The sequence below is a fragment of the Theobroma umbraticum genome, unplaced genomic scaffold (genome assembly GCF_002168275.2).
Source record: "Theobroma umbraticum cultivar Fairchild unplaced genomic scaffold, ASM216827v3 scaffold_12.0, whole genome shotgun sequence".
Lineage (NCBI taxonomy): Eukaryota > Viridiplantae > Streptophyta > Magnoliopsida > Malvales > Malvaceae > Theobroma > Theobroma umbraticum.
Window position 1 is genome coordinate 3,412,907 of NW_018397272.1, and position 15,194 is coordinate 3,428,100.

General features: G+C 30.7%; 1 protein-coding gene across 2 annotated transcripts; it reads left to right on the plus strand.

Moving 5' to 3' along the window:
• Window positions 1-483: 483 nt before the first annotated feature.
• Window positions 484-10,651, plus strand: LOC110426750 (receptor-like protein kinase FERONIA). 2 transcript variants are annotated; one of them, XM_089785354.1, is made up of 3 exons: window positions 484-963; window positions 1,390-2,329; window positions 10,328-10,651. In XM_089785354.1, exons 1-2 carry the CDS (start codon window positions 730-732, stop codon window positions 2,281-2,283), a joined length of 1,128 nt encoding a protein of 375 aa, XP_089641480.1. In that variant the 5' UTR covers window positions 484-729; the 3' UTR covers window positions 2,284-2,329; window positions 10,328-10,651. The 2 variants fall into 2 exon arrangements, with proteins under 2 accessions (XP_089641480.1, XP_021297724.1); XM_021442049.2 differs by having other exon boundaries at window positions 486-2,329.
• Window positions 10,652-15,194: the final 4,543 nt, after the last annotated feature.

The following is a 15,194-nucleotide window of genomic DNA, read 5'->3' on the forward strand; positions in this document are numbered from 1 at the left end:
AATGTATAAGGATGGGAGATGGTTTTCAACATAAGAGGCAAACCGTATACAACTGTAGCGTCAAGTGGAAACTGAGGACATGATTTGAAAAAGCTTGCAACGATTTAGACAATTGGATTTGGACCTATACGTCTCCACCGTCTGTATCAGCCACTTGATTGCTCCTACATTTCTCTCATGACGACACGTCCCCCACTAGACGAGAACGGACCCATTCATAGCCACCTCATGAAAGCATTTAATTTGTGAAGTCTTTGCTGCAGCAGCGTGATTTTCACTCGTTTTCTCCATAATTACTTATTTGAAGATATGGTCTAAAAATAGATGATGTGTCCAGAGGCCTACTTATTTTCTTATGTCAATAATTCATCGCAGAACATCACAAAATTATAATGCTGTAACCAAGCTCCTTCAGCCTCACAATTTTCTGTTGAAAATTATTATAAATATTAATTTGCTATATCACTTTTTTGTTTGACTTTTATTTTGCATATTAATTATTCTGGTTTGGCCATTAACATTTCTGATTTATCAAACTCTTGACATTTTCTGAAGGGAAAGAGAAAGGAAGAGAAGGTCGCGTGAAATTTCCTGAAAAGTTTCCCTAGTCCTGACAATTCTTCACCGCCTGTCACGGCTGTCTTCCTTATCAGTCTTTCTGATAGTTAACGAAAGAAGCTTTTCGTCTCAATTTTCGATTCCCGGAGCGACCTCTCACAAGTCAAAGCCATGAAAAGCTTCCCCAAAAGATACGATTCTTTACAGAAAAAGCTTCCAATCCTAGCCCTTTTTCACTTAACCTTTCTACACAGCCTAACCATCTCCTCCGATGATGGCTGGCCAAAGCCGTACTCGCCTCATGACAACATTGCTCTTGATTGTGGCTCCACGGGCAACAACACTGATCTTGCTGGCCGGTCCTGGCTTCTTGATGGCACCATTTATTTAGATCAGTCAAATAAGGTATCAGTAATCTCAAGTTCTCCAACAAAGGGAGACTCCATACCTTACAGAACAGCTCGCCTGTCTCGATCTCAATTCAGCTATTCGTTTAGAGTCACACCAGGACCAAAATTCATTCGCCTTCACTTTTATCCAACTTCATACCAAGAATTCAATCGCTCAAATGCCTTTTTTGATGTCCATATAGGTCGTTACTTCCTCCTAAGAAACTTCGGGGCTGCCCTCACAGCTGATGATCTTAAATCAGAGGTCTTTTCTAGAGAATTTTGTATAAATGTTGATGACCAAAAGCTGAACATATTGTTCACTCCAAATCCTTTTATGCCAGATTCTTATGCTTTTATCAACGGAATCGAAATCGTTTCCATGCCTAATAATCTTTATTACTCTGCAGAAGATGATTCAGGGTTCAATTTTGTAAATCAGGTGAAGCCGTACCACATCTTGAAGAACCAGGCTCTTGAGACTGTGTATCGACTAAATATTGGCGGAAGCTCCATTTCACCTGCACAAGATACTGGTATGTATAGGAGTTGGTCTGAGGATGATGACTACTTGACTAATGGTGAACATAGTGTTCTTCCTGTTAACCTTAGAATGAACCCCAGTTTCAGTGTGATACCAAATTACAGTTCCCCAGTCTCGGTCTATAGAACGGCCAGGACTATGGGGACCAACAAAACTGTAAACGAGAACTATAGACTTACTTGGGAATTTAGAGTTGATTCTGGCTTCACCTACTTTGTCAGGTTACACTTTTGTGAATTTCAAGTAGAAATAACGGAGCCTGGTGACAGGGTATTTCAGATTTACATAGACAATATTGTAGCTGAACCTCAAGCGGATGTAATTTCTTGGGCTGGTGGAAGAGGGGTGCCAGTCTATAGAGATTACGCTGTGATGATTGGTAGAGCAGGAACCGAAAAGAAAAGAAATGTATCTATTGCACTTCACCCTGCCCCAGCTTGGAGGACCAAATATTCTGATGCTATCTTGAATGGCGTTGAAATTTTCAAATTGAGCAACGATGGCAATCTTGCAGGACCCAACCCTGACAGAATTCCTATCAGGCCGCCTGACAGCTCTCTTTCACCAGCTACAATGCCACATAATAAACGCACAACAATATTTCCCATTGTTATTGGTGTTTTCTCAGGCTTTGCTGCACTTTCTCTTCTATGTTTCTTGATTTTCCGCCCGAAATCGAGAGTTGAAGGCTCCGGGTCCAGCGAAGGATCTTCATCGCGGTACCCATTTCGATCTTCATTGTGGTGCCCGTTTTCTTACAAGGATTACTCTTCACTGGATGGTAGCGGTTAAGTGTGGGTAAACATTCCAAGAATACAAGTTGTCCAGATAAGTCCAGGTGGGATCTCTGATAAAGTGCTTGCTCAGTTTTAGTAGTCTAGTTTGTTACAGTTTTACCGTTTTATTAACTGCTTCTTCTGATAAAAGAAATCAAGGGAGTGTTGCATCGTTTTTTTTTTCAAAAATCAAATATGTGATTAAATATTTTGGTTAATTATACATTTGGCCTTTCCAAAATTGAACTATAGTGAAATTATCAATTTAGTACTTAAAATATAAATTTTTTTTGAAATTTACTTTCCTTAGGCGGTTTACACATTATTACTCAAATGAATGATGTGACCAAATATAACTAATAAAAATTCGTTATGTGAATAAAAATGTCACGTTATTTTTATTTGTGAGTTTTTTAAATTTTTTATTTTTAATAATAAAAGATTAAAAAATTAGAAAAAAAAAACACAAAATCAAAGGGAGCAAAAAATGGGGGGAGAGGTAGAGGAAAGAAGGAGAAAGAGAGAGAAGGGAAGGGAAGGGTCTGTCGATAAAGATCATTATTGATTTATGATCTACCTAGTCTGAGGTAGATCGATACCATTGCTATCTATGTTTGAGTCAACTAAATTTGTGTTTCACTTTATATTTTATAAAACATTATCAGTATAATTTATTAATCTACTAAGTTTAGATATTATATAGTTTTCATCATCTCTAGGTTTCAAAATGAGTTCAATGGTTAGTTTTTTATTTTTAATTTTAGCAAATAAAGTAAGTGAGTTGATAAATCTTTGGTGTTTTTGTTATTTGAAAATTAACCTTAGTGTAAATTTGCTATTATGTAGTATATATTATAATTTGTCTCTTCATTTATTAAATTAGAACGTGAATTTGCTATTATGTAGTGTGCATTATATTTTGTTCATTAATTTATTAAATCGGATTGAGTATGCAAATATATATAATTATATATGATCTTTTTATTGTGGCATTGGAATATGATTTGCTCATTAAATGATTTCTTTGTTTTAAATTTCAAATATGAATATGCTCTGTATATGTAACTCTATCTTTAATATTATGAGATTTTGCATAAGACATTTTGAATTGAGCATATGAAATTGACTTTGACAATATTTGACTTTATTTTATATCTATTTTGTAATAACTGAAAAATACTATACTTTGGCTAATTTGAAAATACATTTTATTTTAGAATTCATTCCTTTTTGTGGTTGAGTAAAATAACGAACTATTAATAAAAAATCATGTATTTTATTCATTTCTTGAAGGGAATGCGACATAATTTAAAAATTATAGTTATGGACTTGGAAAGAGTCATCATAATTATTGTAATTATGGTGGTTACACTAATTACTATTTTACTAACAAGAATACTTTTCCCTATCAAAAGTAGATGAATACTTTTTACCCATCGAGAATGAATAAATACTTTTAACCCACAAAGAGTTGATAAATACTTTTAACCAACCAAGAATGGATGAATAGTGAAGAGATATAAATAAAAAGATAAAAATAGATAAAATAAAAGAAATATAGAAAATGTTTGCTATCGATGTGATATGAAAGGCCATTGGTCACGTATTAATTGTACGTTAAAACATCTTATTAAACTTTATCAAGTATTAATGAAAGCTAAACAAAGGAAATATATATATATATGTAAAAAATGAAATTTCTTAATAGTTTGTTGTTATGTTTTAGTATAATTTTATATGAAGACATTTTTATATATTCTCATTATATTTAAATGATATGTTTTTATTATGTGTGTTAATAATAAATTCTATATTTAATGTTTTATTATGTTAACTTATAAGTTTTTTACTGTATATATTTTATTTTATTAAAAAAAATAGATATTCATCTAATTGGATCCAAAAACAATGATTCAAATATATGTCTGGCAGACAATGTTACAATGTGTTACTATATGCCCTTGAGTTAATTGGATTGGTTAAGAAATATATATTGTCATTTAATGCATATTTAATCACATAACTATATGTGATAAAGGTTTTCCTTCATGTTAGTGCAATAAGAAGGAGTTATTAAATGCTAATTGGATGAAGCCCATGGAACATAAAGGCCTTGCAAGAGAATTGTAAAGTTGTTACAATTATGAGATTACTATGCATGAAAGCTATGTTCCTAAAATTGTTCCTAGTCATTGAATTGTCAAGATAAGGTATTGACAATACTTAAAAGTTAATACATGGTAAGCTTCCTTACTTGTGAAGTAAGCAATCGATCTCATAGATTGAAGTATATGGGATACTTGAGGATAATATGTAAGTGTTTGTTAAAGAACAAGTTCATTGAACATGACCCACTATGAGAACTCTATTTGGTATTTCACTCAAGTATTTATGAAATATGTTCTCATGTCATAGTCATACAACTAGTCCTCAGACTTGAGACATCAGGTCATCTTGTATGGGGAATGACATACTTTGATTTCACTCCTATGCGTTTGGAAGCAACCGGATGCTTAAATAAGGTGTTTTGGGCATGCCTTGAAGCATGCGAAGGTGAATAAGTGGTCAAGAGAGGATTCATCATCCCAAGTGATACAAGGAGATGTATTTCACTTGTTCTCAATTCTTGATTAACTTGTACAAAGTCTTTGGCCAAAGCATAATGAATTTGACGAAAGTTAGTTTCCTAAATTCATAAAGTTAGTCATGAATTATGAAAACTAATATGGAATCTTATAAGTGGACATTGAGCCATGTTTACTGACATATTCAGGATATTTGATGAAAGGATCGAATTACATTGAGAGGCTTATCACTGAAAGGCTTTATTAAATTCTTTAATTGACTCTCTAACATTTTGATGGTCATGATGTATTGCTAGATGTCGTTCATGATATATAAATATAAATTAATTATTAAATTGATATTTGATTAGGATTTATATTTATTGCCAACATGTTAGAAGCCTAATGGGTCACATGTATTAGCTGATATGATAGGATTAAATAAAGATAATGAATTAAGTTGGACTTAATTAAAAAAGGTCAAAATAAAGTGAAAAATTATTTAAGTTCATAGAGACTTAATTAAATTAAAATACAACTGTTGTATTTAGGGTTACTGTAACACCTCGTATCCTCATTTAAAGGTTGATGAGACTTTATTGATGAGAATAAAGGTTACTTGATATAAGTTTGAGTGTTAGAGAACGGCGATAGGTAGATAGAATATTTTTAAATAAAATAATATTAAAATATTAATATTTTATTTATTAGTGAGATTAGTTAAAATAGAGGGTTATTTGACTAATCTAAGTGGAGAAGGCGAAGAAAAGAGGAAATTTAGAAGAAAACAATGAGATTAGAGGGAACCCGCGTGTTTTTACGAAATAGAACACAATCGGGTAAGTATATATTTAAATATTATGGTGACACGGTAATGGGGTGTAAACTTTATATTATATTTATACACATGTCAAGGAAAGAAATGGAAGAAAAATTAAAATTTAAAAAGTGATGGGAGGACTCAATAAAAAGAATGAGAACTTAAGAGGGCTAAATGATGATTTTACTATTTAGCTTGGTCAAAGCTTACAGAGAAAGTTTTGACTTTTCTTTTTCTTATTCTTTTTCATATGGCCGATCACCTATGTAAGACTTGTTGGGAAAAATTGGTACAAGAAAAGAAGGAAAATATGGGAGAAGGATTAAGGGGAAAAAGACAGAATTTTTCATATGTTGACTAAATGGATAACCTTGAAACTTTCTTAAATTTTCTTTCTATCTACACCACATGGCCGGCCAAAAAGGAGTAACTTTTACTATTTTTTTTCTTCTTATCATATTAAGTGCTAGAACCTTCACTTTTCTTTGTCCTTAAGCATTTTCTTCTCTTTCTTCAACTTCACCTTCACTTTCTCCCTTGTGTAATTTTTCTTCCTCCAAACCGTGGCTTCCACCATAACCACTCGGACCTCAAACTCTTTTCTCCATCTCCTCCCATGTTTCTTCCTTTTTTCCTTCCTCCATATGAAGTTTCTTCCCTTTTTCCTTCCCCATTACTGAATTTAAAGAGGATTGGTGGTTTGGTTCAAGATTTCTAAGGTAAGGAAATAGAAATTGTTAGTTGGTTGAACGTATGCTTGTAAATTGATTGTAAGGTGTGACTATATTTGTGGCAGTAAAGAAAATCTTAGGCGTGAAGAGGTGGTGCATTGTAGTTGAAAAATTCAAACATAAATTTAGAGATACGTACTTAAATTGATAGCGAAGTAGTATCCCGCTATTGTAAGGTGAGTAGGGGGTGTTCATTTAAAAATAATCCCATAATTAGGTATGTATGTATATATATATATTTATAAGTATGAAATGATATATTTTAAATACAAATTTGTGGAAAGCATGAGCTGGTAGATATCCTAAGAGTTTGTGAATGCCAAGCATTTGAACTGTGTTTGACTACATATATATATATATATACGAGTTATATACGTAAAGGATTTAAAAATTGGAAAGCAAGCTTTTCAATATATTTATATAAAAAACGTGCCTTATTGATTGTGTGATGTGCATTCATGAATGATTTCATACTTACCATGCTGATTAGACATATAACCTTATGTAAAAAGGTTTTACATTGCAAGGTGATACAAAAAAAGGTTTTAGTGTATTTCCATGATCGGTATTTTAAAAATGGTTTGAAACGATCTTTTGAAAATTCGATTTGACTTTTAAATAGTTTTATTAAACCGAGAGATTCTAGAGTAGGCCGGTTGTCACTTCTATTAAGTGTGACCCTTGTGCACAAGTGAGCTCTGGAGAGAGCTTTTGGGTTACCGACGGGCTGTTAGACATGGTTAGGGCCAAGGTCTATGATTTTACGTGGTTAGGCCACAAGTGTTTATATGCAGTTGCGATCCAGCTACCAGCGTTTGAGACTTCAAGTGAACTCGCCAAATCCCAAACAGCCTTAATTAAATCTCAAATCAACATTAGTATTACACTATAATCATTACAACCAATATTCACAATAATTAAAATATAACCATTTTATACAACTTCTAAGTTTGATATTCCATACAACTCATCCTAGTATATAAACATTATTACATCACCTTAAGCTTTAGCCATTACATTCTCAATGACTATTGATTCTTACCAACTAGATAATATATACACTACAACAACTGACCTTTAGGCAGCAGAGTGACCTGAGTGGAAGTCTAGAGATGCCGTTACCTAGGGTGTAGCCAGCCTCGTGATGCTAAAACAAAATCCTAAAACTGATTACTTATTTGCAAAAGAAATAAGTGGGGTGAGTCTCACGACTTAGTGATCATCAACCCCGTGAGTAGGGTGTAGACGGGAAACAATCTAAAGCCAGAAGATTTGAAGATTTAGAAACATAAGAGTATACAAACAATTTAGTAAAAGGAAGATTTGTGTCTTATTGCAAATGAGTAAGTTTATGCTAATTAATCATTCAACAACAGGTTTAAAGTATAATATCATATCAGTGGTCTTCGCAAAATTCAATATGTTACAAAGCTTATGCATACATTCATAGTTCATTCATGCACAAAGAGTTTAAATCAATGTCATCACATAAGTAAGGGGAGCAGTAGAAAAGCTATTATTTTTCATCGTGCAACAATTATTTACGTGCAAAACCCAAAGAGATATCATTCTCGAGGAGGTATAGAAATAAAAGCACGTGGACCCGCATCCACGTCATAACATCAGGGAGCTCCGCTCTACCGGATGCCCACATGCCATGGCAATCTCAACGATGTTGGCCGACATCGGAGATATCAGGCGGTCGCAATCGCGTATAACAACTTGTGGCCTAGCCATGTAAAATCATTGACCTTGGCCTCAGCCATGTTTAACAGCCTGTCTGTGACCCAAAAAGTTCTTTAGTTAGAGCTCACTTGTGCACAAGGGTCACACTTAACCGGAGTGACAATCGACCTACTTTCGAATTCTCTCGATTTAATAAAACCATTTAAAAGTCAAATGATTTTCAAAAGATCATTTCAAACCATTTTCAAAATACCAATCATGGTAATACACTAAAACCTCTTTTTGTATCATCTTGCAATGTGAAACCTTTTTGCATAAGGTTAGATGTCTAATTAGCACAATAAGTATGAAATCATTCATGATTGCACATCACACAATCAATAAGGCACGTTTTTGACATAAATATATTGAAAAGCTTGCTTCCCGATTTCTAAAATCCTTTACATATATACTTGTATAGATATATATAGTCAACATATTTCAAATGCTTGGGCATTCACAAACTCCTAAGATATCTACCAGCTCATGCTTTCCACAAATTGCATTTAAAATAAATCATTTCATGCCTATAAATATATATATAGTATATACATATAATTATGAATTATTTTTAATGGACACCCCTTACTCACCTTATAATAGCGGGATCCTACTTCGCTATCAATTCAAGTGCGTATCCTTGATTTATGTTTGAATTTCTTAACTACAGTTCACCACCTCTTCACACCTAAGATTTTCTTTGCTACCACAAATATAACCACATCTTAAAATCAATTCTTAAACATACTTCAATCAAACCAACAAGCTCCACTTCCTTACCTTGGAAATCTTGAGCCAAATCACCAATCCTCCTTAAATTTCATGTGAAGGAAGGACAAAAAGGAAGAAACATGGGAGGAGATGGGGATAAGAGCTTGAGGTCCGGTTGGTATGGTGAAAGCCATGGTTTGGAGGAAGAAAAATTACACAAGGGAGAAAGTGACGGTGAAGTTGAAAAATGAAAGGAAAATGCTTAAAGACAAAGGAAAGTGAAGGTTCTAGTATTTAACATGATAAGAAGAAGAAAATAGTAAAGGTTGCTCCCTTTTTGACCAGACATGTGGTGTAGATAGAAAGAAAATTCAAAAAGGTTTCAAGGTTATCCATTTAGTCAATTATGTAGGAAATTCTTTATCTTTTTCCCTTTAATCCTTCTCCCGTCCTTTCCTTCCTTTATTGTATCAATTTTTCTCAACAAATCTTACATAAGTGACCGGCCACATGGAAAAGAATAAGAGAAAGCAAAGTTAAAGCTGCCTTTGTAAGCTTTGACCAAGTTAAATAGTAAAATTACCATTTAACTCTCCTAAGTTCTTATTCTTTTTATTGAATCCTCCCATTACTTTTTAAATTTTAATTTTCCTTCTACTTCTTTCCTTGACATATGTATAAACATAATATAAAGTCCGCACTCCATTAGCGTGTTATCATAATATTTAAATATATACTTACCCAATTGTGCTCTATTTCACAAAAGCACGTGAGTTCCCTCTAACCTCATTGTTTTCTTTCAAATTTTCTCTTTTCTTCTCCTCCTCCACTTAGATTAGTCATATAACTTACTATTTTTATTGATCTCATTGATAAATAAAATATTAATATTTTAATATTATTTTATTTATAAAATATTATTTTATTTAAAAATATTCTTTTCACTTGTTATTGTTCTTTAACGCTTAAATTTATGTCAAACGACCCTTCTTCTCATTAATAGAGTCTTATTAACTTTTAAACGTGTGTACGGGGTGTTACAGAGCGGAGCTCCAGGATGTTATGACGTGGAAGCGGGTCCACGTGTTTTTATTTTTGTACCTACTCGGAAGTGATATCTCTTTGGGCTTTTCACTGAAGTAATTTTTTACATGATGAAAAATAATAGTTTTTCTACTACTCCTCTTACTTATGTGATGACATTGATCTAATTCTTTGTGCATGAAGTGAACTATGAATTTGCGCATAAGCTCTGTAACATGTTGGATTTTACGGGAGCATGCGTGATGATAGTTAATTACTTTAAACCCATTGTTGAATGATTAATTAGCATAAACTTATTTGCATATAAGGCACAAATCTTTCTTTTGAATAAATTGCTTGTATATATTCGTATATTTTAAAATCTTCAAATCTTCTGCCTTTAGCTTATTTTCCATCTACACCCTACTCACGGGGTTGATGATCACTGAGTCTATGAGACTCACCCCACTTTATTTTCTTTTGCAGATAAGTAATAAGTTTTAGGATTTTGTTCTGCATTGCGAGGTTGGCTACACCCTAGGTAACGACATCTCTAGACTTCTACTTCGGGTCACTCCACTGCCTAGAGGTCTGTTTATATGTCAAATAACCTGGTTTGCAAGAATCAATAGTTACTGAAAAATGTAATGGTTAAAATTAAAGGTTATGTAATAATGTCTATATACTATGACGAGTTGTATGGAGTTATCAAACGTAGATGTTTGTATCAAATGGAGATGTTGTAAATATTATGAATATTTAGTTTGAATGACTTATAGTGTTAATATTTTATGTTGTTTGGAGATTTAATTAAGACTTGTTTGGGATTTGATGAGTTCACTTGCAAGTTTCGAACGCCGGTAGCGATCGAGGGAAAAGGTCGTTACAGTTACAATTAAGTTTGGTTATATAAATACATTATGTTAACAAACTAAAACTCTAAGCTTCCAGCTACTTCCTAGCCGTTTCATAAAATAAGAAAAGAAAAATAGTTTTCTTTGTTTGCAAAATAAGATTCAGCAAGAATTTTTTTTATCTTTTTTGTTTTAAAACAAAACTTGCTAACAGAAATAAAAAATCTTACTTTTGAGAATGTCTTATTCGGTCATTAAGTAGATTATTGTTAAAGGCAAAACACTTGGGTGGTTGAAGATTTGAAAAATCCTAAAGGTGAAGAAGTAAAGATTTTGGATTTAATTGGCTCTTGATTATGATATCTAAAGCAAGGTATGTAACTCTTAAACTTGCGAGTGTTCATAATTGATTTAAAAGTTACATGAAAAACACAAGTATTGATCCTGTAGGATTTAACTGCTTCTCTGATTAAATGTTAGTTTATTATTTTACTATGTTATATTATTTTAATTCATTGATTATTTTCATGTTTGAGCATGAGATCGAATTTCAGCACTATGCTTACTATATTTAAAGATAAAATATATTTTTCCTACTATGTCAATATAATATTCGGTAGTACAAGATTAATTAAAGGCTTCGGAAGAGCTAATATTCTACTATCCGGAGGAACAAAGTTTATAATAAAGGATGTACTATTTTTAACTAAGTCTCAAAAAAATTTATTAAGTTTTAAAGATATTCGTCTGAATGGATATCATATTGAGACAAATGAAAGAGACACTTAATATCTCTATATTACATCTATTATCTTGGGTAAGAAGTGTATATCAAAAGAAAATTACTTGCTCTGTCCTCTAGATTGTATTACACAAAAATTAGAATGATTGAAACTCAAACTATAGTAAATCAGAAGTTTACTTATGATTTTAATGTTTGGCATGATCGGTTGGATCATCTTGTATCAATAATGATGCGAACAATTATTAAAAATACATATGGTCATCTATTAACAAATCAGAAGATTTTTCAACCTGATGTATTTGTATGTGTTACTTGCTCTTAAAGAAAATTAATTATATGACCATCACTAGCTAAAGTTGAGACTGAATCCTCTACATGTTTGAAATGTATTTAGGGTGATATACGTGGATTCATACATCCATCTTATGGATCATTTAGATATTTTATGGTTTTAATTGATGCATGGACTAGATGGTCGCATAATTGCTTATTATCAACTTGCAATTTAGCATTTGCAAGATTACTCATCTAAAATTTTCATTTGCAAGAATATTTTCTTGATTATGCAATCAAGACTATTTGTATTGACAATGCCGACGAATTTACATTTCAAGTCTTTAATGAATATTGCATATTAGTTGAAATAATTGTTAAATAGCTTACTTATATTCATACACAAAATGCTTCAGAAAATTGTTTATTAAATAGTTTCAACTAATTGTAAGGCCATTGCTTACGAAAACTAAAATCATAATTTTTGATTAGGGACATGCCATTTTACATGTAACAGCATTTGTACACATCATGCTAATGAGTTATCATAAATTCTCCCTTATATGATTTGTTGATGGTCAGAAAGCAAATATTTTCAATTTGAGATTTTGGGATATGCAGTATGTGTGCCAATTGCTTTACCACAATGCATAAAAATGAGTCCTCAAAAAAAGTTAGGAATATATGTTGGATACGAATCTCAATCTATAATTAAATATCTAAAACTATTAGCAAGAGATTTATTCACAACAAGTTTTGTCAATTGTCATTTTGATGAAACAACTTTTCCAACATTAAAGGAAGAAAATAGGCAATTGGAAAAAGGAATTTTTTGGAATGCATTATCATTATCTAGTTTTGATCCTCGTACAAATCAGTGTTGACTTAAAATTCAAAAGATAATTCATTTGCAAAATATAACGAATTAGTTGCTGGATGTATTTACTAATTTAAAGAGAATAATTACTAAATCTCATATACCAGTTGTAAAAGCTCTTATTAGTATTAATGTCCCTGTAGGACAAGGCATGCACGAAGTGTGGGAAGAAACATGTGGCTTAGCAACAAAAAAAAAATTCCAACAATGTTATATAACGATAATACTACTTGTATAGCCCAGTTAAAGGAATGATACATTAAAGGTTATATAACAAAACATATTTTGTCAAAAATTTTCATCACTTATGATCTCCAAGAAATAAGTGATATTAGTGTTCAACGAATTCGTTCAAGTGACAATCTAGCATATTTATTCACCAAGGTCTTTCCTACTTCAACGTTTGAAAACTTGGTATAAAATATTAAATGAGCTATTTTAAATATTTTAAATAATATAGTTATAAAGGAAAATAGAATACATACTGTACTATTTTCCTTCATTAAGAATTTTCTCACTAGATTTTTCTTAGGAAAGTTTTTAATTATGTAGTATCTCAAAAGCATATTATTGAAAAGAATTATGTACTCTTTTTCATTCACTCAGATTTTTTCCCATGAAGCTTTTTCATAGTAAAGTTTTTATAAGCATATTCTTAATATAATAGATATTTAAGGGAGACTGTTATGAATATATGTGTGAATGTTAATGATGCTATAAACCAAGAAGTTCAGACCAAATCAAACAATATAACAAGTCAAACACAATAAGTATAATTTAATTTAAACTCTTAAATTTAATTATGTATATCAAAATTTGGATATAGATTAAATTGAATTAAGATTAAGATTTAAAGAATTGCTAGCATATAAATAGACTCTTCACTTTATTTGTGAATACATTAAAAAAGATCTTTTTTACTTTACTAACACTTCTCTCTCATAGTTCTTTTCATTTATATTTCATAACAAAATTTTAATTTTTTTTAATTTTAAAAATGAAATTTTAAAAGAGAGATTTTTTTTTCTTTTGTTTTTCCAAATTTTATTTAAATTTTTAATTTCAACAATAAAAATTTAAGAAAAATCAGGTTTTTTAATTTTTTTCTGTTTTTTTTATTTTTCATTTTTCTTATAATTAATTTCAAAAATATTTTTTTAAAAAAATCTAAAGTAAAATAATTGGGCTTTTTTTTTATTAAACACATGTGTATCTTTATTGACTTTTTTGCCATATCACCTGTGGTAATCAAATGTGATTTTGCACAATGAAAATAGATAATGTTACTATTATTTGAATACAAGCTCTGAAAACATTAATTTTAATTATTTGTGTCAATTTCAATTTATATTGAGCGAAGCTAAGGCCATCATGTGTTAAAAAGCTCTCTTTTGCTTGCTTCTTCTTAATGTTGGATTTTAACGACGCTCAAACAATCTCACGTGTACTTTAATAGTTTTGTCTACGGTAAAACCTCGATAAATTAATACTTAATAAATGAATACTCGATTAAATAATATTTTTGGTCAATTTCGACTTGGGACCAACTTGATAAATTAATAATTTATTAAATTTATAAGATAATACATTTAAAAAAAATACATAAGTCCCACTTGATATATAAATTGATGAATTTTTTATATATTAAAATTATATATATAGATGATTCAATTAATAGGATTTTATAAAATATGACTCCAATGTTGCTTATTTCTTCTTGAAATTGATGTCTCTTTGGACTTTATCTCTAACTTTTCTTAGTGCATTAAAAAGTTTTATGGTGTAGTGTTCTCCTATTAAAAAAGAAAATTATGCAATATGATTGTGCATCTTGATTGTATTTCATAATATTTTTTGGCTAACTTGCAAGTTAAACTTTTGTGGCCCTCATTGTTGCAATTGCTTTTGGGTGTAATTTAGATTTTTTATATTTTAATCATACAATGCTTTACGCATTTCATCCGTCATTTTTGATTTTTTTATATTTTTAAGACAAAAAGTCATTGTGTTTAATTTTACCGTTTTTGATTCTATATGTTTTTTTTATAAATGCTTTTGCTTGACTTAATATTCATAAAAAATATTAATTAAGTATACATCGAATGTAATTTTAGTTTGTTGCAAAAATAGATAAATTCATGATTTTTATTTAATAAGACTAATTACGCTCATGAATTTGTTTTAGTTAAACAAATATATAGAATAATGATAATTCATAATTTGGTAATTAAATAATATTCATATAATCACAATACACAATACATGTATTAAGTTTAATGTTTTGAAAAAAAATAAAGAATATCTTGATAAATTAATTTTTTATTAATTAATATATAAATTAATAAATTATTAATTTATTGATTAAGTGCTTGTTTGACCTGATTTTTTTTAGTTTATCTATCTCTTAAAAGCAAACGCCAGACCAAATAAAAAATTGAAAAAGCTCGTAAAAAAATAAGCAACTTTTTTTTAAATAACAAAATTTTGAAAAAAAGAGCTTTAGAAAAAACTTTAGGGAGGAGCTTTCTCTCCTCTTTTTTTAAAAACATACCTTTTTTTTAGGAAAGTTTTTATTTTTGTTTCAAAAATGTCCTCATCCATTAA

Coding starts and splice junctions, on each gene's coding strand:
- LOC110426750 (XM_021442049.2), top strand. CDS start 730: ATGAAAAGCTTCCCCAAAAGATACGATTCTTTACAGAAAAAGCTTCCA.